General features: G+C 42.3%; 1 protein-coding gene across 2 annotated transcripts in view; it reads left to right on the top strand.

The window, feature by feature from the left end:
* Window positions 1-22,500, top strand: part of LOC135103709 (uncharacterized) — a 96,943-nt gene that overhangs the window by 70,906 nt on the left and 3,537 nt on the right. For both annotated transcript variants that reach the window (XM_064010323.1, XM_064010322.1), the window contains 2 exons: window positions 19,052-19,378; window positions 19,591-22,500. The exon at window positions 19,591-22,500 is cut by the window's right edge and continues 3,537 nt beyond it. In XM_064010323.1, coding sequence (XP_063866393.1) covers window positions 19,052-19,378; window positions 19,591-20,786 — 1,523 coding nt within the window. In that variant the 3' untranslated portion in view covers window positions 20,787-22,500. The remainder of the gene's footprint in view (window positions 1-19,051; window positions 19,379-19,590) is intronic.

Here is a 22,500-nt window from a genome sequence, read left to right as displayed (position 1 = left end):
TGATTTATAAATAGGAGTTACATTGGCATGTTTTAATATAAGAGGAAGGTTCCAGTGTTTATTGATTGTTTATAAAGAAGCTCTACAGGATAGGCAAAAAGCTCGGCATTTTGTTTGATAATAAAGACTGGGATTTCATTAATGTGTGGTTTTTTTATTGTTAAGGGAGCGGATTGCGGAAGTTACGTCACTGGTGTTGGCAAGTGATGCTATCATGAAATCAGGAAAGTCTCCAGGTAGGTAGTTGAGAGGATCTATTTCTGATGTAGGTTTTTGATGTAGGCCTATCGAGGTTTTTGCAATGTCGGTCAAATGTTCATTGAAGGCTTCGGCTATGCTAATGGAGCTATCGAAGACGGTATCGTTTGTTTTAATACTTGAAACACATTGTTTTGAATATTAATAACAGACCATATTTTTCGAGTAATGTTTTTGAAATTTATAAAAGAATTAAGAAAAGTCTGTTTTTGCTTTTCTTTTAATTTTGGTTAGTTGATTTCTATATGCCTTTTATACTTCGAACGGTACTATGCCCAGTTTGTAGTTCTTAAACATGGTGTTTTTATATTTGATCGAGTTAAATATAGCTGTTGTTAGCCAAGGACTGTTAAGGCGTTTGATCAAGACAAATTTGATTGCAAAAGGGGAAAAAAAAAAAAAAACAATATAAAAAAAAAGATTATGGATTATTTTCATAGAATTTATTAAAGTTAGCATTAAGGTTGTCATCCGATAGAATAGTGTCCTAATTAATCTTTGCTAGCTATTGAAATAAATTTTTTTTCTATTGTTTCTTTTTCATGATTCTGAAAGAGATTTTGTTTTACTTCATCAAAGTGGCGCTATGGCTGATAAATAAATAAATAAATAAATAAATAAATAAATAAATGAATAGATAAATAGATAAATAGATAGATAGATAGATAGATAGATAGATAGATAGATAGTGAAACCTCGGTTACCGAACGTCTCTCTCCGATCAACTCGGTTTTCGAACAAAAATAACTTTATTGCTTCTGTTGTTATGCCATAATTCGGTTTTTGAAGAAAGCTACTTCACTTCAAATACTACAAGACGTAGCAAAAGCTGCCATTTATCGCTAATTTATAGTTTCTGGAAATATTTTCTTTGTTTTTATATATATTTGAAGGAGAGACAGAGAGTAAGACAGTAATTCATTCTTTAAAATAAGTGAAATGTGATCCCGTTGAAGAAGTTCCTCGATGTAAACAAAGAACATTTTGCGCCCAGGAGTAATCCTGAGCCTTCTGTGGCTCTCTTTATGACCCACAACGCTTTCACTACTGCACAGTTGCATTTTCCCAGCAGGTTTCCCCAGCAACAAGATATCTAAGTGTTATGATCACCTTCATTTCGGCCGTGAGTGGGTTGTTCCTCTCTGTGTCACTCTGTAAGGCTTTCCTCACGTGATCGTGACACAAAAAAAAAAAAAAAAATCCCTGTATGGTCTAAACAATATCTTTTGATGAGTTCTGTGTCATTAAGTTCATTCAATACATCCTTTCTGGATAAAAAAAGAATGATAAAAATAAATAAATAAATAACCTGGAGATATTGTGGAGCGGCCATCTTAGCAGTAGCAGCGTCTGTTATTTCCTGCTAAGACATGGTGGACTGGTGTTTTAGAACGGATTTATCTATTTTATATTGATTCCTACGAGGAAAATAGTGTATCAGATAGACTTGGCCACCATTGTTCCCGTTAGGGATTCTTGCCGCCTCTTGTTCTGATGATGTACTTGCCACTACTGTCTTGATTAGGTTGTTTGCCACCACTGCACCGCTGAGTTTTTGGTCACCACTGTATTGGCGAGATTCTTAGTATGGTGGTGATTACTTTGGAAGACGCGGTAGTAACTGGATATTGTTGGTAGCGTGGATAATGTTGGTAGCATGGATATTGTTGGTAGCTTGAAGGTCGTAGGTAGTGGTTTGAGTATGGTTGATTGTGCGAGTAAAAGACACAGGTTATAAGAGTTCTTCTTCATTTAATGATGGACAGAATGTACACGTGTGATACCGAGACAATTGATGACGGACATGACGATACTTGATTATCTCTCTCTCTGAAGACTGACTGTGAACATATCTTGGACTCTACTCTGTCCGATTTCTCTATGAGCTGACTCTGAACAGACTGACTCTGTAGCTACGCGTACGGCTCTATTTATGCAAGATGAAGTGGATCAGGGTACAGTCTCAGATGAAAAAAATGACCAGTGAGGTGCTTGGAAATGGGGTGAAGGGACCAATGACTGAGGTCGTTATTTTGGCCAATGATCAGGGAGGACGACAGGAAGGCGATGCACGTGTTTTACCTAAGGACTGGCAGGAATGTAGGGAAGGTGAGGTATTCCCTTGAGAGCGCGATAGGGAGGAGAAAAGGTTAAAATACACTGAGGCTGGCCACGTGGTATGAAATATACGAATGATGTATATATAATAATACTTATGACTGATGCGACTGATACAGTTGCCTTCCCCAACGAAAAATGTCTCCTCCCATTTGAACATAATACTGAGCAATAAGATGTGATTAGTTAATCGATAATACATGACATCAGAGAGAGTACGGAAACTCACACTTCAATAATAATATACAGACATAACATACTACAATACATAAACATCACATATAAGAGAAATATACACATAAACTCTTTGTCCACATGCTTCAAATGATCGACATGGACGATTTGTTTAACCGAGGTTTTGAAATTTAGAATTTTTACCTTGTGGCCATGATGGAGATTCGATTACACGATGTGGTCCAGTGAACAATGGATCTAATTTAGAGTTGCGATCGTGAAGTCTGGAGAAAACGATTAACACCGACTTCGAAGGAAGAATCTGTTGTTCTACGATGTTGTTTCCGCAACATCTCAAGTTTGCGATGCTGGGAGGCGATCTTGAATGAGCTTATGAGTGTGCTGAAAATCGCGAAGACGAGACTTGACGTAGTCATCCATGTTGTAGACAGGACGAGGCGCGCTGTGAATAAATTCATATGGGAGGCGCTTGGCTGTACCAGACAGCACGAAATGGGGAGACTCGTTGATAGAGTGAATCGCTGAGTTTAGAGAACAGGCTAGCTGTGGAAGCCATTCGTCCCATGAGTGTTTTGCTTCTGTTATGTAACGCAGAACGTCAAGGATACGTTTATTACAACACTACTTTGCTGTTTGAACTGAGCGACTGAGGAACATTGTTATATTTCTTCATATGAAATTCTTTATACATCTGTAAAGTAGCGCTATTGAATTCAGTGCCATTGTCAGATAAGATGACACGAGGAGAGTCATAAGGACAAATTATGTTGTCGATGATCGTGCGACCAACAGAATTTGCAGTTTTATCCTTGAGTGTAATGAGAACGGTGAAACGAGTGAAACTATCCACGCAAACTAGAAGATACTGGTAACCGTTCTCTGTAAATGGAAGTTTGAGCAAATTAACAGAGACTGAATCTCAAGGAGCTGAAGCGATGGGTAAGGAATTGAGAGACTGTCATGAGCGAGTGATGGACGGTGTGAAACACACAAGAGCAGAGTACACAATGCTGAAAGATATCTTTCCTCATCGTCAGCCAGAAATATGATCGTTTTGCTTGCACGAGGTATCTGTCTCGACCTGGGTGTCTTGTGCGGGGGAAATCGTGAACATTGTCACTAACGACTGAGGTATTTATGAGCTGAGATAAACGCTCACTAAAATTGCCAATAGAGACATCACTCGACTTATACAAGAAATCATCTTGCATGAAAAATGTATCAGCACTCACTTGTAACTTAGGAAGATTTGTCTCATAACCAGATTCAAGGTCATATGTAACATTAGAACAGAACGTGTCTGAATGCTGATCTTTATTTCGTCTATAGTAACATGACGTATCTTACGTTCGAGTAATGGCTGGTGATATGCTGAAAACAATGTCTTGGAATTCATTTTGAAGTTCTGCTACTTTGGGCAGAGGATGTACCTCTGCCGCTAGCTGACAGAGGTCCACGGAGGTCTACATACCATCTGATGTTTAACACCAAGGGACGGATTGTGTTCCACCTCATACAGTTTGGTAGCAGCAAGCGTGACTGTAGCTCCCTTAAATCAGTTTTTGATACATGGTAAGCTAAGAAAGAATAGAGACCGTAGCCCTGGTATCAACTTGCATCTCTAGGGACTTACACTGGCCTTCCACCGACGCCTCGCTTGCACAGTTTATCCTCTTCCTAGAACGTGTGTTGTTTCACGCCAAAATATACACTTCTTTACACACTGGCTCGGTGGTTTATTTTCTTGATCCACCCGAAAGAAACGCTACTCATATTACCCAGTCTGTTTCCCACAATCACAAATTGAGCAGGACATTAATTCGAAACATGACTCCTGGAGGTCCCGGGATGGTGTCATGCCGTGACTCCCCGAGTGACGTGAAAAACCTCCTTGAGACTTAGTTACTGGGGAAGCCTGCCTCCTAGTGGCGCCCGCTGGTAACGTAGGCACAAGCCCGAGGGATTGGGCCTACGGCTAAAGTGCTTACCCCGCGAGATGAATGTGGGGCGGGGAGTTGGACAAATATTCCATCCTCCCTTCTCAATAAATGTTCATAGAGTAATGGGGCTCCGCCAGGCTTCGGAGCCCAGAACAGCTTCACTGGTCCGGAGTCCTTTCTGCTCCTTCGAGTTCTCTACCTCGTTGGGTGGTGGGCCGTCAGGGTGATTTGCCGAGTCGGTGGGCTAAACCCACTAACCCTCTACAGCGGTAGTCACTCTGGCGTTTCCGGGATGACGGCCCGCTGGTTTGGGGGGTAGCGCTCTTCCTGCCCCCAAGGGCCAGCGGGTTCATGGCTTTGAAATGGGGTACATGGGGTGGATGCGGTCCCAGTCCCCCTCGGGTCCGAGGGGCGTGCATAGAGCCTCCGTGCACGTCCTCTCGGACCCAGAGCGTCCTAGCAGAGCTCGTAGTCTGCGAACGGTTTGTCATGCTGCGGTGGGCCTAGTAGCTCAGGTAGCCAACCGTCTGGCTGAGGGTGGCGTCCTCTGAACCGGAATCCTGTCGGGGGCGACCTCGGCAGGTAGGTTTCGCATCGCCTGTGCCGTTGAAGACGGTAGGCGTGAGTAGTGCTGGCTTTAGCCCGCTACCCTGTCGTCCCCTCCAAAGGGGTAATTCTGGCCGCCGGTGCCGGCTGCTTGGTAAACAAGCCCCGGTGAACGGCGGCTGAATTAAGTATGACTCTCCGCAGTTCAAACACCAATGCATTTATGATTTTGAAGCACTTTGGAACATTTGAAGAAACACTTTACATATCTCCTATTCGAAACTAGCTTCCTCAAATAATTATTGAAGCACAGGCTTCTAATAATGCGTTAGTGAATCCATCATAAGCTTCACTTTATGAAGTGTCCGCTTGTAAGCTTCCCTCTTTTTCAAAAGGGATTTCTGAATCCAGATATTTCAGACTGAAAGAATTGTTCCCAAAGTTTCGCATAAACAGTCTTCTCAACCACCTGGTCACGTATCATTTCTTCGAGCAGTGTTATGAAGTTAAAGTGTACCATGAATCCCTGGAAGGCAGCTAGATAATCGCAAGTAGATTCACCCTTCAGCTGTTTTCTCGCGAAAATATTACCTTTCCCTCATATATATTCATCTGAGGTGAGTAGAAAAGCCTTAACTGTCTCAGCATTACTTAGTAATCATCCTTACCCTCAGCTTGGGCAGCATCGGTTAGGTCTGCTACACGTATTACAAAATTTAATTTCTTTTGCTTCTGACACCAACTGTTGCACAACCCACCTGGTCCTTCTTGTCAGTGCATCCACAAGGCACGTAACAAGATTAGGGGAACTGCACAATAGTACCATTTACCGATTCGTGGGTTCGGCGCAGTGGCGGTGAAGTAGAGAGGCAGCTCATCTAAAAAGACTCAAGGACAAGCACTCCCAGCTGATACGGACACACCTGGATACACGGGAGACAATACAGGGCACATTACAGTTACTGGGCACAGTTTTTCCCTCAGGTCGGCTTCTGGTACCTCCACAGGTACCTCAGAGGCTCCTCTAGCCTCTGTTCCCCCGGCAGCAGGCAATCCACACAGCCATACAACGTTTTCCTCACGCAGTTCTTCCTCAGCTCGGCCCTCAGCCCATAGCAGACACCTCAGAGGCTCCACCAGCCTCTGTTCCTCCGGCAGCAGGTAATCCTCCGCAGCTAGCCACGACGTCCACCTCCGTGTCCTTCTCATGCCGGCACTCGTCCTCCCTACGAGGTAAAGCGCTGAAATGTTGAAGACTTGGGACATTACACGAAACGGTAGTAATACACAGAAGGCAAACTGCTATAGGAAAATTAGTATCCCAGATAAGGCACACTGGTCATAAAATGCAAAAAAAAAAATAACTGAAAACACTGAAAAGAGAGTACACAATAAAATAGCGATAGTTATGACTAGATTATACATAAAAGATTTCCTGCAGAAGTCACAAGAAATCACTACAGATGAAGAAAGTTCTGGATGGCTGTTCCAGCTTTGAACCCAGCCTGCGCAGCATCCACATTGCTACGTGTTGCAGGTATCGGAGATAAAGAATTTACTGTGATTGACTTTATTATTACCTTACTTAACAAACTTAAATATAATCAGATAAACAGTAAGTAGACCCAGTAATATATGCACATCCGTGTGTTGAATGGAACGTCGTGGAAAAGTCATGAACGAAACTAGACATATAACTCCTAATCCTAACCAAACCTACACAAAGGGGCACACAAGATATTATAATAAACGGGGGGAGAAACACGCAATACCATCACCCTAGTTGGTCGTACATGATGTACACCCACGCAAGCTGGCAGCAGGCACCAGGAACAGTCACTCAACGTGTCCACAACTTCCAACATCCAAGAGGCAGGTTGTGTGAAGATGTTGCGAGCTGAAGGTGGACCGACTCCAACCAGCGCTGGCAGCTCCGCCGTCACCTCGGACAGTGTGTTGAACCGTATGGTGTGCAGGGTCCGTGGCGTCGAGTCGAGCAGGGTCGCCTCGTGACATGGGAGGTGTAACGAGGCTCTTGATGGTGATCGTTGAGTGGGCAGTTGATGAGGTGGTAGTGATTCGAGACTTTAGAGCAAGGAAGATGAGCGACAGCAAGGTAACTGGGGAGGCAGGGTAACGCATGCGTAACAGTACCCCCCTGGACGAGAACCTCCGGCAGCACCTCAGGTGCGAAGGAGGTTTTCAGGTCTGTCCGGAGATCTTGATAGGCAGTCGGCCAACTTGGTGTCCACCCCTCTCACGTGTTTTATGTTGATATGGTATTCTTGCAAGAGGAGCGCCCACCTCATGATGCGCTGATTTCGGAGCTTCGCCTGGTGGATGAACGTGAGCGGGTTGTGGTCGGAGCGGACGGTTACTACCTCAGGATGGTGCAGGAGGTGGCACTGAAACCGCTTCAGGGCCATTACCAACGCCAGGGCCTCCTTCTCTATGGTGGAGTAGGAGGCCTCATGTGACTTCAGCCTAGCGGAGTAGTACGATGTAGGATGGAGGATGCGAGTGTCCGAGTCCTGCTGGAGGAGGACGGCCCCAATACCCACTCCACTGGCGTCCATGAAGAGATGGAATGACTTCTTGTAGTCTGGTACTCAAAGGACGGAGGACAAGGAGAGGAAGGCTTTGAGGTGTTCAAAAGCTTGGTGACACTCTTGCATCCACACGAACTTCCGCTTAGTACTCTTGAGGGCTGTTAAAGGTGCTGCTACTGTCAAGAAGTTTGGGCAGAATCTCCGATAATAGCCGCTCGTTCCCAGGAACTCCATCAGTTGTCAATTGGTCTGGGGAACGGGAAACATTAGGATGACTTATACATTGGCATCTTTTGGCCTCATACATCCGTTCCTGACTATGTGTCCCAAATATGTTACCGTCCCTCTGGAGAACTTAGACTTAGCGAGGTTGAGTGTGAGACCCGCTTCAAAGAGGCGTTCGAAGAGGCCCCGAAGTCGTGCAAGATGTTCCTCCCTCGTCTCTGCCATCACCACCAAGTCATCGATGTATGCAACTGTTCCGGGGAGACCTCTGATGACATGGTTGATTACTTTTTGGAACGTGGCCGATGAACTGGAAAGGCCAAAACTGAGAACAAGCCCTTGGGGGTTACAAATGACGTGATGGTCTTTGCTCTATCCGTAAGGGGAATTTGCCAAAATCCTTTGTTTTAATCAAGGGTTGATACAAATTTTGCCCCACCTACTCTATCTAACAATTCTTCAATTAGAGGTAGGGGGAAAGAGTCCCTGACTGTGACGTTGTTTACCTTTCTAAAATCTGTGTACAAACGATAAGTACCATCAGCCTTAGGCACCAAAATACAGGGAGAAGCCCATGGGGAAATACTGTGTTCGGCCAACTTATTATCTAATAGATACTGAACTTCCTTTTCCATCACAATTGCTTTCTAAGAACTAAGCCTATACGGCGCTTGTTTGATAGGCTTTATGTTTGGATCAGTTAATTGGATGTCATAAGCAAGGTTGTTACAAGACCCAGGTAACTCAGAGGTTACAGAGGGAAATTGTTGGATGAGGGAAGCAACATCATTGGGGTCAAGATTTAAGTACCTAGGAAGGTCTCTTAACACCTCACTATTTGGAGGATTTCCTTGAGGGGAAGGAATTTCAGTATCTACGCCCTTCATCTCGGGATCTTGCGTCTTGGACTCTCCCTACGTTTACACACAACACTGCTTGTCGTGGTGAACCATCCTCAGATGCCCTTTCTACATATTCCTTCATGAGGTTGATGTGAACGAGCTGACTATCGTTGCGCCTGTCCGGCTTCTGCACATTATAATTTGTGGGAGACAACTTCCTTCAGATACTACTGATACTACAAGGACCAAAGTACTTGTTCTTTAGAGGAGCTCCAGGGACGAGGAACAAAATTAACACTGTCACCTACTGAGAATGATCTTGATACTACTTATTTCGGATTCTTTACCATATTTTCCTGAGACTGAAGCCAAGGAGCGATCAGAATTATGTGCTTCTATCAATTCCTCTTCGGAAAGTATATTATCATAAAGTTTATCTGAGGACAAGGATGGCATAGGGGAGATAGATTTTGCGCCTGAGCGCGTGTCACAGTGCAGACAGGAAATACTTCAGGGTGGTTTGTCTCACCTGGTTCAATTGGCTCATCTACTACGAAGGGGATTTGCAACATTTGAGAACTTTTCACTTTGTTTCCCATAAAGATCTGCACGTTGGGTATTTCAAAGGGTTAGTCTGTGACTATTATGTTCAGTTCACCAGTGTACATGGGTGACTTTACATACACCCTTGCTACTGGACACGGCATTCTAGCACCTGAAGCAGCTGCAACTACCTTTTCTCCTTTTTATGCTGTTTCTATATTTGGGAGGCACTTTACTTATAAGATGGAAATTGCCACACCTGTATCACGCAGAATGTTAACATAATAACTAGTAGGAGTGTTTGGCAGCGACACACTACCCTTTCGCCCATAAGGTTCGAAGACTTCTGCTGAGTCAGTTGGTGTATTTACAAAATACTGGTTTGAGAGGCAGTGATGAATTTCCTGACTGCTTCGAAACTTTACAGTTTGGATTTCGACAATTTTGAATCACATGACCAGGCTTCTTACAGTATATACAGTACATAGAATCAGGGTGCTGATTCTGCTGAGGTGTCCTCGGCTTATTTGGCTTAAAAGGGACGTCAGAGGATGGTTTTACAAATTTATGAATCTCACCGCCGTTGAGTGTACTAACAAGTGATGCGCATGTGCTAGTCCTGCTGCCTCCACTACGTGTTTCTCCCCCCACTCGATGTATCTCAGAATGAAGAACGGCAGTTTCGACTTGAATTGCTTGAGTACCAACAAGTTGATCATTTCATCAAAGCGAATTCAGTGAAAGTTTGATCGAACCCCTTTTTGAGCTTTCTGAATTGTTGCCTGTAACTATCAGGGATAATACTATAACTCGGAGTATGGATGTTTTCACTAGCTCATAATCACTGTTACTGTCTAATGCTGCGTAGACTTTATAAGCTTTACCTACCAACTTGGGGACAATTATGGTTAATCACTTAGTCTCAGGCCAGTCGTTTTGTACACCAATTCTTTCATATGTTCTGAAATAACTATCCACGTCATCCTCCACAAATGCTGGCAACCGAGGCGATACTTCCCTAATTTTGATTTTCTTCATTTCTGTCTCTTTCCTATTTCTCTCTTCTTCGTCTTTGCTTAGTCTGATTTGCAATTCTGCCTGCATTTCCCTTTGTTCTGATTCTATCTGTGCTAACCTCACTTTTTTATTTACCTCCAACTGTTGTTGCTGTAGTTGTACTTCGGCTAATTTGACTAATCTTTCTATCTGCAGCTGTAATTTAATCTTCTTTAGCTCGAACATTCTATCGGCATCCAAAGTCACACTTCAGTTTGAGTTTTAGAGACCAGTGTCTAGGTTGTGCTGTTGAAGAGGCAGACCTGCCGGCGTTAGAGTTGGGATAGCTTCCTCACATAATATCTCCGCCTCTACTAAAGGTTCCACAACTACATTCTTAAGCTGTTCCTTATGCATTGAAATGGTGATCGGAATGCCATAGTGGTTGGTGATAAAGCCCAATCAGCTTTGCGTATGTTAATTAGATGTTGATAATCAGGCTTCTCCACGAAGCTTTCTAAATCAAACTGATGGGTTGTCATGATAAAGCCCGCGAAAAGTAATGAGGTGTTTAGAGTTAATATCGGTTAGGGACGCGAAATTGAAGTGGCGAGGGACGCAAATACTCCTGGTAGTATTAACTCATGTGAACTGAATTATCTCTTAACGAGTGTTTCACTCAGAGGAGAGCGCACTTCAAAACGGGACTCACCACGGTTTATAAGCGTCGCGAGAGATCAACAAAATGGTTGACGAGCATGAGGTGAGTGAACACTGAAACATTTCGGTGTCCTAACGAGGTACAATATCCTTATGATTGTGGGGGTTCATCCTGCCAAGATACACCGGAGTGGATTAATTGTACTTGTGTGCTTTATTATGACGCACAGTAACTAATTACTAAAGATGATGCCACAAAAGCTAAATATATGAAGATAGTAAATAGTCACGGTTGAAAGACCGAATTTGACTGCACCCTACCTAACCACTGGGTGTATCCTGTCACGATCGCCAATTGCTACGTGTTGCAAGTATCGAAGATAAAGAATTTACTATGATTAACTTATTGTTACCTTACTTAAATAAAATTAAGTAAACAGTAAGTAGACTCAATAATATATACACATCTGTGTGTTCAATGGAACGTCACAGAAAAGTCATGAACAAAACTAGACATATCACTCCTAATCTTAACCAAACCTACCCAAAGGGACACACAAGATAATATTATAATAAATTGGGGGGAGAAACACGCAATACCATCACCCCAGTTGGTCGTACATGATGTACACCCACGCAAGCAGGCAGCAGGCACCAGGAACAGTCACTCAACATGTCCACAACTCCCAACATCCAAGAGGCAGGTTGTGTGAAGATATTCCGAGCTGAAGGTGGACTGACTCCAATTGTCACTGGCAGCTCCACCGTCACCTCGGACAGTGTGTTGAACCGTATGGTGTGCAGGGTCCATTGCGTTGAACGGGTGACATGTCGATCAGGGTCGCCTCATGATGTGGGAGGTGTAACAAAGCTCTTGATGGTGATCGTTGAGTGGGCAGTTGGTGAGGTGGTGGTGATTCGAGACTTTAGAGCAAGGAAGTGAGCGACAGCAAGGTAATTGGAGAGGCAGGGTAATGTGTGCGTAACAACATCCACTTTCCATGTGGCATGACCTGTCGCCCGAGACCTGACGACTGACCTGACCTGGTCACGCTGCCATGGAGACTGGGGTTTTACAGCAGCACTACAAACTCATACCTTTTGCCTTGGGTTCAATGGGTGTTTTGGAGAAGTAGGGATGTCTGATATCGGCCAGTCATTTCGTCTCTGCCCAGTTTCGGCAGTCACAATATCCTGTCAGCACAAATAATACATGCTCGACTCTTCTGATGATTTCCCAGATAAAACATTAGTCCCTGTAGAAACCAGAGGAAAATGTTTCAAACTAAATATATGGCAGAAGACTAGAAATAAATATGAAAACACTAAGAGCCTAGTTGAGAGTATTTTGCTTATAATAACTGTTCTGTAGGGTCTACATCACAGATCCCGTGGATACTGTTAGCATAAACACTTAAGAATCAATGCTGTGTAGCATTTAAGTAGAGTGCATCAAGATTCATCACGAGAGACGGTTGTAGAATGTGCATCTCCAGAGAACTGCTGGAGCGTTGACTGACACCTACATTAAAAACGGCCGGCGATCACCGGCAACTCAGCCCATAGCGAACGCCCCAATTGGAGGTTATAGCGTTTTCCTGGCCGTTGATTTGCTATGTGAATCTTGTGATTGGTTAGTATGTGCTCACTGTTCTGACGTCACAACTGTGTGGGCCTTGCGATTGGCCAATGCTTTCTCACAGTTCTCATGTCACAGTTGTAAAAGTTATGTGACTGGCTAGTGCATATTGCTTCTGCTTGTGCTTTCTGTCTTATTGACAGTTTGACTAGGCAATGTGCAGCAGTGTCAGAGAACAAAAGGAGTGACTCAGTCAAGTTCAGAAGCATTCCGAGGGTCAAGTCCAGCAGGGGCATGAAAAAACATGAATTGGAATTAAGGATCTTAATATGAGGCATGAAATAGTCGGAGAGTGGAGAAGAAGGAGGAACAAGCCCTAAATCATCCAGAGTAGATTTTTCAGCAAAAGATTGGGATAAGCGTTCAGCTTTAGAGATGAATGAGATGACAGTAGTACCATTAGACTGAAATACAGAAGGAAAAGATGAAGAAAAAAGCTGTAGATTCTTTTTTTTTTTTTTTTTACTGTCCCAGAAGTAATGAGTGGAGTTAGATCTGGAAGAGTTTTTTTTTTTTTTTGAAGGAGAGTCTTTATTTGGTCCCGGGCATCCACGATGAGCACAATCCAGTGTAAGGCTACGGCAACACTGGTGGCGGTTGTGAACGAGCAGGCGAGTGCGATCAACGACGAGAAACGTGTGAGTATTGTATCAAGTAGACGTGGCCACACTGACAACGAGTGGGCGCGGGCGGGCTGCGTCTTCCTGTGCTCCACAGTGAGAAACACTGTAGGCTGAATTTTGTCGCTTGATTGGCGCATGCAGTTCGTTGCCAAGCATAGACATAGCACAACTTTTTACAGAAGTTTTGCTCACACCAATTATTTGGGATTCATTTGCAAAAGTAGTGTCCAAAGGGAACCCATGGTGACACCATGACGCTGTTTGTAGCAATTACCATTAACCACTAAAATATCCTCAACTGCTAACTTTATAAAACCTTGAATTGTTTCTTACTAAAACTCTGCACTACATCTGTTCCGTCATAAACACATTGTATGTCAATAGTTTCACCTTAAGGAATACTTGTAAATAAAAAAATGACTCCAAAGCTTAATTGACAAACCACTTATTTTTTTAAAGAAAAGTAAACGATCCACATATGGTATGCTAATTCCTAGTAACAGAACTTTTAGATACTAGAATTTTTTTTAATTTTTTAACCAGAAGTGCCTACAGTAGAATGGAGAGAATGTCTGAAGAATAAATAAGCTGTGCCGCTAAAGCCACTACTCGCCAGTTTGCTCACTGTCAGTGTGGCCAACCCAAAACCAACGCAGCAACTGGCCCATTCTCCCGCTCACTCGCTCGCTTGCAACTGCCGCCAGCGTGGCCATAGTTGCTAAGGCCAGATTCACAGGAGCCACTTTTTTGTGGTCAGTGGCCACCACAAAAAATGGTCGCCACAAAAAATGCTTGCCACAAAATATGGTGAGTTGCAGCACCGTTCACACGAGCCATTCGGTGGCGGTGTAGCGAAATTTTGCGGTGTAGTAGGTTCAAGTGACCAGTCTGACCGTTTTGAATTAAGTGTTTAGGCGTTGTCCTTTCCGGGGATTCCCCGGCTTGCGGCGCTGCCAAACCTTGTACTTGGCCAATTATCAGATTAGAGCCTATGTGTTGCTGATAACCTCCCTTCCCACATACCACCCCTCTCTCTCTCTCTCTCTCTCTCTCTCTCTCTCTCTCTCTCTCTCTCTCTCTCTGCATATACAATCTACATTTCATGCAAATTCATTTTTATCAGAGATCTATATTTGCCCATGGATCATTAGAACTTGAGAAAAATCTGTTTGTCAGCCAGTCAAGCTGCCCCATCCTCCTTCTCTCTCTCTCTCTCTCTCTCTCTCTCTCTCTCTCTCTCTCTCTCTCTCTCTCTCTTTCCATTGTGAATTTCGTTTAAATGTGATAGGTTTCTTTTTAGATATGATATTTCCCTTAAATTATGATGTTATATTTTTATTCTTTAGTTTAGTGTTGGTGGCTTTTGCTGTTTGGGCAACAGCTCTTGAGGGGTCAAGTAATGACCCTTTTCTTCCAAAAAATACTTATTTTACTGAGTAAATAAGCTCTTTTCTCGGATGTGGAGATGACAAGAACAAGCAGGAGAGGCAGCTTCCATCTTGGCTGGCGGCGCGAGATGAAGTGACCATGGATTAACATGGTCACTCTGACCGTGTGACCTCACTCATTCACCCATGTTGACTTGAGAGCACATGGAGGAAACGTTTCCAAGTATTGTGGTGTTTGCTAAAAACATTGCAAGTATCATTAAAAAAACATATTACATCAACATGCCTTTTTTAGAGTATCACAGTGTAAATATACTACAACACAATTTGATTTTGAGGTAGGAAGTATAAGTGTGGCAGAGCTGCAAGCCGGGGAATCTCCGGAAAGGACAACGCCTAAATGCTCAAGTCAAAATGGTCAGACCAGTTTCAAGTGACCAAGTGCACACGCAGTCCCATTTTTACTGCTAGACATATGACGCATTCACTCCCAGCCACTGCAATCCACAGACATCTTCAACCGACACCATTCAACAGCAACATTAGTAGGCATGCCATGTAGGTTTGGTTATGTAATGTCAGGTTAGGTTAGTTATTGCTACACATCATTTAGGCTAGGATAGGTAATGCAAGGTTAGGTTAGTGTCCTATTATATTAAAACCTGAACTATTCGTAGTACTGAATGGTTTGATAAGCTAAATAACCCATACCTTATACTTGAATTCCAATAAAAAGTAAAAGAACAGATATATTAAAGAAAAATTGTGTGATGTGGCATAGTAGCTAACAGATCTCGGCCAATGCCTAAACGTTCTTCCAAGATTAAAATGAACGTCCTTAAGAGGGGGTTCCAAGAAGGTCTGTGCGTTGCCGTGGATGGGAGTAAATGAGCCATGCTTTTGGCAGTGAAAATAGGTCACTTGGTCACTTGAAACTAGCTGGTCACTTAAAACGTTTTCAGTAGTGGTCCGGCACAGCATACAGCATTTGATTTTCTACTGAACATGATTCACAGACCCACTAGCAACCAAATGACAGGCGCCACAACCTTTAGGAAAAACTGTCATGTACATCACTCAGTTGACTTTAGGTAGTAATTCCGTAAGATACAGGAAGAAGTATTAATAGACTCTTCCGTTACTTAAGGTTCTCGGTCTATTCTCTTGGGAAGAGAAGTTTTTCAGGGCAGTAGCAGACAGAGCAGGGGAGAGGCATAGGCATTTTCAGTAGTGTCACCGACAAATCAAACGCTTTGCTCGCAAGGCAAACGGATGCATACGTGCCCAGTAGAGCGTTTGTCGTTCCAGGCCCAAAAGGCAAACAATCAGCGAGTAGTAGAACATCAGAACATCATTTAATGTGTTTTGAAGAATAAAATATAGAATATAATGCTTTTTTGAGACCGAGAAAGTTGGTGATGTATAAAGAAATATTTCTTTTCTTGTCATTTCACATTGAAAAGAACCTGAAAGTGACATAAGGCAAGGGAAAGAAAGAAAAAGACTGCGTTTTCTGGTGATATTTCGTATCTCTGACCGTTAGGCGTTTTCTCCGACTCCATTTCGTGGCTGTGACTTTAATCCCGAAGCAGTGTTTTTTTTTTTTTTTTTTTTTTTTTTGTCTGTGTGTGTGTGTTAGTGTGTTTCTTGCATTACCTCTTAACATAATCATGTGTGGGTGAGGAAATATTGTTGTGTGCACCTGCCAGGTGCACGAGTCATTTGCTACAGGGCGAATCTGAGTAAAATCTTCAACTCCTCATCTCTCTCTCTCTCTCTCTCTCTCTCTCTCTCTCTCTCTCTCTCTCTCTCTCTCTCTCTCTCTCTCTCTCTCTCTCTCTCTCTCTCTTTTTATATATATATATATATATATATATATATATATATATATATATATATATATATATATATATATATATATATATATATATATATATATATATATATATATATATATATATATATATATATATATATATATATATATATATATATATATATATATATATATATATATATATATATATATATATATATATATATATATATATATATATATATATATATATATATATATATATATATATATATATATATATATATATATATATATATATATATGTATACATAGAGAGAGAGAGAGAGAGAGAGAGAGAGAGAGAGATCATTAGCTGTAAGGGCAAGAAGCGCAAATGAGTGATAACATTTATGAGAATCAACATTGCAATATTTTCTTCCATTATTGTTTCTGCAACTATCAGAACGACATATTTAACTCTTTATAATATTACTATCACGTAGCGTTACCTACGGCTACAAAGGAAAAATAAGCATAGAGCATATTAAGGAATCTACTGATAACTGTCACCCAAAGTTAAGACGTCAGATGTATATTACATATGCTATGAAAGCTGTTTTACTGCTGCTTTATTCCTAATAGAATAATTCATTATCATTCCGTGGTTAAATTTTGACGTCATGAAGTGGCCAGCTGCTGGCCGTCAACAGAGATGCCTACCTGATAATAGTGTACCTCATCGCCCACGCAGCAGAGCAGGGAGAGATGTCCGTCATGGTCAACGACTACTTTATAAATTCATTCTTTCCCAAGCAAGGGCTTCCCATGCATACTTTATTATGATTTACTACTCCCAGAGACATACAATTCCTCAAAATAGGTATACTGTATAATATACTTTTATGGAAAGTCACGACTGTCGGAGAATTTTCCCCATTGGAAATGTATGGGAAGAGAGATCCTCTCGCCGCGGGTTCAGTCTGTGTTCTGCCAGGGTGCGATACGACGCAAAATTTCATGACATCGGCCACAAATGTGGTCAGTGACATATGGATCTCGTGGAGGTATCAGTTGTCTGCGCTCTCTTTGTGAAGATGAAACGGAAAAAAGCGCAGAAGGTACTGGGTGCACCCCATAGTTAGTTATAATAGACTATTGCGTGGAGCATTTCACACATTATTTTTCTTTACTCTTCTTGTCACTGTATTTTTTCATATTCAAATAATAAAGTGATGGTTTCTTCTCCACCTCCGCGATCAATATTTCACAGTCAAAAAACTCTTTAGAAAGAAAGAAATACTTGACAGCCCGAAAGCAGCGGAAAGTAGAGGGGCGGCCACAGATATTGGCTTGTGTGTATGCTGCCATAATTTTGAATTAATGTTTTACTATCGCTGGCCGCTGGCCGGCCACAGTGGTGTGGTCGGAAAAATGGCTCCGCCCCCACAACTCACCACTTTTTTGTGGCTACTACAAAAAAGTGGCCCGTGTGAATGAACCCACATAGATGTCTGGCCTATATTTGATGTTTTTTTTTTTTTTTTTGGTGGCCGCTGACCACAAAAAGTGGCTCGTATGAATGTAGCCTAAGTATAAGCCTGGATAAATGGGGAGTGTCGCTTCAGCAGGGGTTTGTGGAGTAAAATCACATTATGGATCAATCCCCATGTTTAAATGTTTAGAGAAAGAAGAATAAATAAATAAATAGATAAATAAATAAATAAATAAATAAATATATATATATATATATATATATATATATATATATATATATACGAGTATATATATATATATATATATATATATATATATATATATATATATATATATATATATATATATATATATATATATATATATATATATATATATATATATATATATATATCCATACAGATTGCAGTGCTTGTTCAAATAGTCTAATTTAATTATCTACAAGCATTGAACGAAATAACAAGATTGTATTTTATTGCAAAAACAACATTTTCCTCTTGGTGATTTTGTGACTCATTTAAGCACGAAAACCTGAACAACTATCTTTTTATAAAAACAGCAAACACTGGTAGCTATCTGGACACGATGCAATATGGGAAGGAAGCTCTCCGCAACAGTGGGTGGGGACAGTTACTACTTTGGTAGGCTCAGTTAGTGAATATCGAGTCGGTACTTACTTTTAGAGAATTTGATGTGTTAGGTTGCATCAAGATTATATATTCATGTCTAACCACTGCTTCCACTACTTGATATAAAATGCACTGGGATGAAGGGAGAAGGATAAGACGCTGTACCAAGTGACGATGAATAGAGAATCAGTTCTACGAAATAAATGCTAATTCTGAGTGCGTCTGACCGTAATGTAGCTGCTTCAAGGTTGTTAAATGAATGGGATAGAGACAATTTTCCTTTTATTTATTTATTTATCTGGAAACATTAGGGCGATATAGTGCATAGTACACTTGTGCATCTTTTTCCGACTCTCTCTCTCTCTCTTCAACTAAAATGATTATACACAAAAGGAAATAATCATAAAGTCTATCAGACATGAAAATTACTGAAAAAATAGCAGGAAAACAATTGCAAATGACAATAACACAAATGAAACGGTATAAATTTTGGGTGAGACTTATCGGAGACAGGGACCTGAAGGGATCAAAGAAATTATTTCAGAAAATACTACAACACTGCTATCGAAATAGTTGTACTTTGGGAAAGTAACTTATCATTGTCCCAGGTTACTATGCGGAAGAAGAACAGCTGAGACTACAAGCCCTGTATGAAGCTGAGGAGGGTGTCGAGGGGGACCCGGTGATAGTGGATAAAACGGTGCCTGCATACATGCTCCCGCTGCCACCACACCATTCAACTGGTCGCATGGCATCCATCAACTCTTCAGTGGTCAGCAACACAACATCTACTATGTCCACTATTCATAACGACAACGTGGGCGATAATGACACTACCAGCAGCCGCCCTAAGATGGGTCACATCTTTACAAAAGATACTGGCTTCGGTCTTAATAAGCTTTCTTATGTTGGGCCTATTGTGATGGGCTTTGGAGGTAAGTATGACCTCATTACATCTTTGAGTTTGAAGATGGCTTTAAGAAGTCCAAAACTATATTATTCTTATTAAGTATCGCAGTATTTATGTTGATAGTTTTTACCACAATACTTAATATTTGTGTATCTTGCCAATTTTCTTCACTTTATCCCCATAGCCTGTCTTTGTATTATATATTCGTTATTGTATGACCTGTTATAATTCCTGCAGGTTTTGTGATTGTTGCTGCTTGCGTAATGACCTTCGAAGCCCGAGACAGTGCAGCCAAGATCGTTCCAGCCAGGTTTCGCAAGCCATATCCGGAGCGCAGCAGTGGAAGGGATGAGGAGATCGGAGTACGTCACTCCGCTTGTCAAACTAAGTGGGAAGCACTTTCTTTGTGTCACCATTCGCAGCAGGATGGGACTAGCCCTGCTCTAGAAGATCCTTTCAGGTCAGAACTCTCTCGACGTGCCATGACCTTTGCCTTTATCCAATTTTCCAAGACACTACAAACTAGCATTGATTCTTCAGCTGAGTACTACGATGGGCGGCGTGGGTCACGACCACACCTTGTCAAGTGTCCCTCCGCTCCCTCACTAGTGCCACCATTCCACAAAAGTGAACGGCGACTAGCAGAGCCTCCCCGAGTGTTACGGGTTGCAGCTCGACCCTCTCAACCACCAACTAGCCCACCGCGACCCAGCCTGGCGCCGAACAGCCTACCCCGCCAAACCATGTCAGTTGACAACCCAGCTGTGCGGGAGGTTTACTCTGCTACAGCATACCCTGCTTTTATTGGAACACGCGGAGAAGAGGAAATGGAGCTGGGAGCTTCAGCAACAGGTGTGCATGAGGCCGGCAGTGGAAGCCAGCCCTCTCTGGCTTTGGATCTCCATTTGCCGCAAAGTTGCCCCATTACTTTGGAAGTGCGTGACCAAAGCCGTTCCCCTAGCAATCCTAGAGAAGACCTCCCCACCCCAAACCTTCCAGGTCTCAAAGTAGATAAACAAACTTCCACCAGTGACCACCTAACTCTAGAGCTACTTGGTACTTCTCGTGACACCTGGGGTTCAAGAGACATAGCAGTTCCCTCCAGTCGTATCACGTCTGGGGGATCATTCAGGGAATCTAGACGACCACGTCCCACTCGCCGTGTACGTCGAAGTGAAACTATTGATACTGCCAGTGTCGCCGCCTCTTCACGCCGTTCCCACCATCAGCGCCACCATTCTTCCATCTCCGCCCGTAGTAACTCATCGCGTAATGGCACAGGTGGTTGTGCGAGTGGAGGTGCTGAGAGGCGATTGCAACCCTCTCGGAGTGAAACGGCACGTCGCCATCAGTTCCTGAGGCAACATAAAGTGGAGACAGGTGGTTCACAAGAGGAGCTGCCCAGCCACATCCATGGACATCATCCACCTTAGTAGCTACCTCCTAACCCAAGGAATCATACCTAGGTTCTACCCTGAAAATTTCTTCCCACTTTACGCCTTCTCTTATGCAATAATAATGAACACTTAACATGAAATGGCTGTCTCCTCTACACCTATCACAGTCATGCGAGCATTGTAATTGTTGCAGGATGGTAATATCAGCAACACCGTTGATGGGACAGAAAGAAACCATGAGGCGGGTTTGATTGATTTATTCATGAAGGGGATGTGGAGTGTTTCATTAACTCCCCTCCTTTTCTTACACAGATCTTTCTTTCAGCCACAATCACCATTCCCTGCAGACTCAGAACAAATTTGCGGGTTTTTGTTTATTTCAATTAATGCAAGGAATGGGATGGAGATCAAGACTGGGTGACTCTTTCTTAATATGTCAAACATATTGCGAAAAGATAATAATACCTAAGCACGAGAAAACGCACATTTGGAGGAGACTGTAGACACCTGCTCAAAGGATGATTACTCCCGGTGAGGTCTCAAGCACTGGACCGGTTTCATACTGAATCAAGAAATGTTTTGAACCTTTTAATGACCCTGCTGTGACTTCACTAAATGTTTCCCTTTGTGTCTCACAACACAAGGGGACTGTCACAGCCTGCCCTATCAAGACAACTCTCCTCCTTCACACAAATCTGTATGCACTTAATACATGCATATTTAAAATTCTAAACTTATAGGGCGATTCCTACACCAATCTCGGAGTCCCTATCTGGGGAGGGACCACAAATGTTCCAAGGTCAGACTGTTCTTCTTCTGGTATCTACCCTAAGTGTCTTAATACCCCATCAACTTTTTCTCCTGCAACATTCGCGGCCTTAGATATAATTTTCAATCTGTGGAATACCATCTCTCCTCACCAGAACACAGGTATCTGAGGCAACTGACAATAGCCCCTTCTCTGTTCCCCTCCTATTTTCTCTATCCTCATTTTCAAACCAAAGCTGGATGTTGTACCTATGTGCGTAACGACCTAACTTGCTCTACCATCTGGCTACAACTACAGTTACTCTCAAACTAAATTTATCTGTGCTGTATACCTCTCACATAACTCCTCTGACAATAAAAAAAATCTTCTTTGACTTCCTAACTTCCATAGTAGAGCACATCTTGACTCTCTTCCCTTTCATGGAGATCTCCATTTTTGCAGACTTCAATGTTGACCACCAGCTTTGGCTTTCCTCTCCCTTCACTGACCATTCTGGTGAACTAGCCTTTAACTCTGGTATTCTTCACGAATTAAACCAATTAGTGCAACAACCTAGTCATATTCCTGACCGTTTTAGAGATAAGCCCAGCATATTTTATCTTTCGCTAACCTCTAATTATTTTGCTTGTACTCTTTAGCATACCAATGTCAAAACCTTTCTAAATCTAACTCCACTCGTGACTTCTGGCACCTAGCCAAAAATATATAACTTTGCTTTTTCATCTTCCCTCCTCTATTTCAACCTGATAACACCACTGCCATCTCATTTATCTCTAAAGCTGAACTCTTCGCTCAAACCTTTTGTTAAAATCTCTGTTTTATGGTCTGACCGTTTAATCCTGAGCGTTTGGGCGTTGTTCTTTCTGGGCATTTCCCGGCCAGCATCTATGTCAAACTTGTACCAACAAACACCTCACATCAGGTACTTACTACCTCAAAACCGAATGGAGTTGTAGTATATACACATTGTAATCTTCTAAA

This window comes from Scylla paramamosain, chromosome 9 (genome assembly GCF_035594125.1).
Source record: "Scylla paramamosain isolate STU-SP2022 chromosome 9, ASM3559412v1, whole genome shotgun sequence".
In the NCBI taxonomy this organism is placed as follows: Eukaryota; Metazoa; Arthropoda; class Malacostraca; order Decapoda; family Portunidae; genus Scylla; species Scylla paramamosain.
Note: the sequence above shows the minus strand (reverse complement) of the source record. Positions and strands in the feature narration are given on the sequence as shown.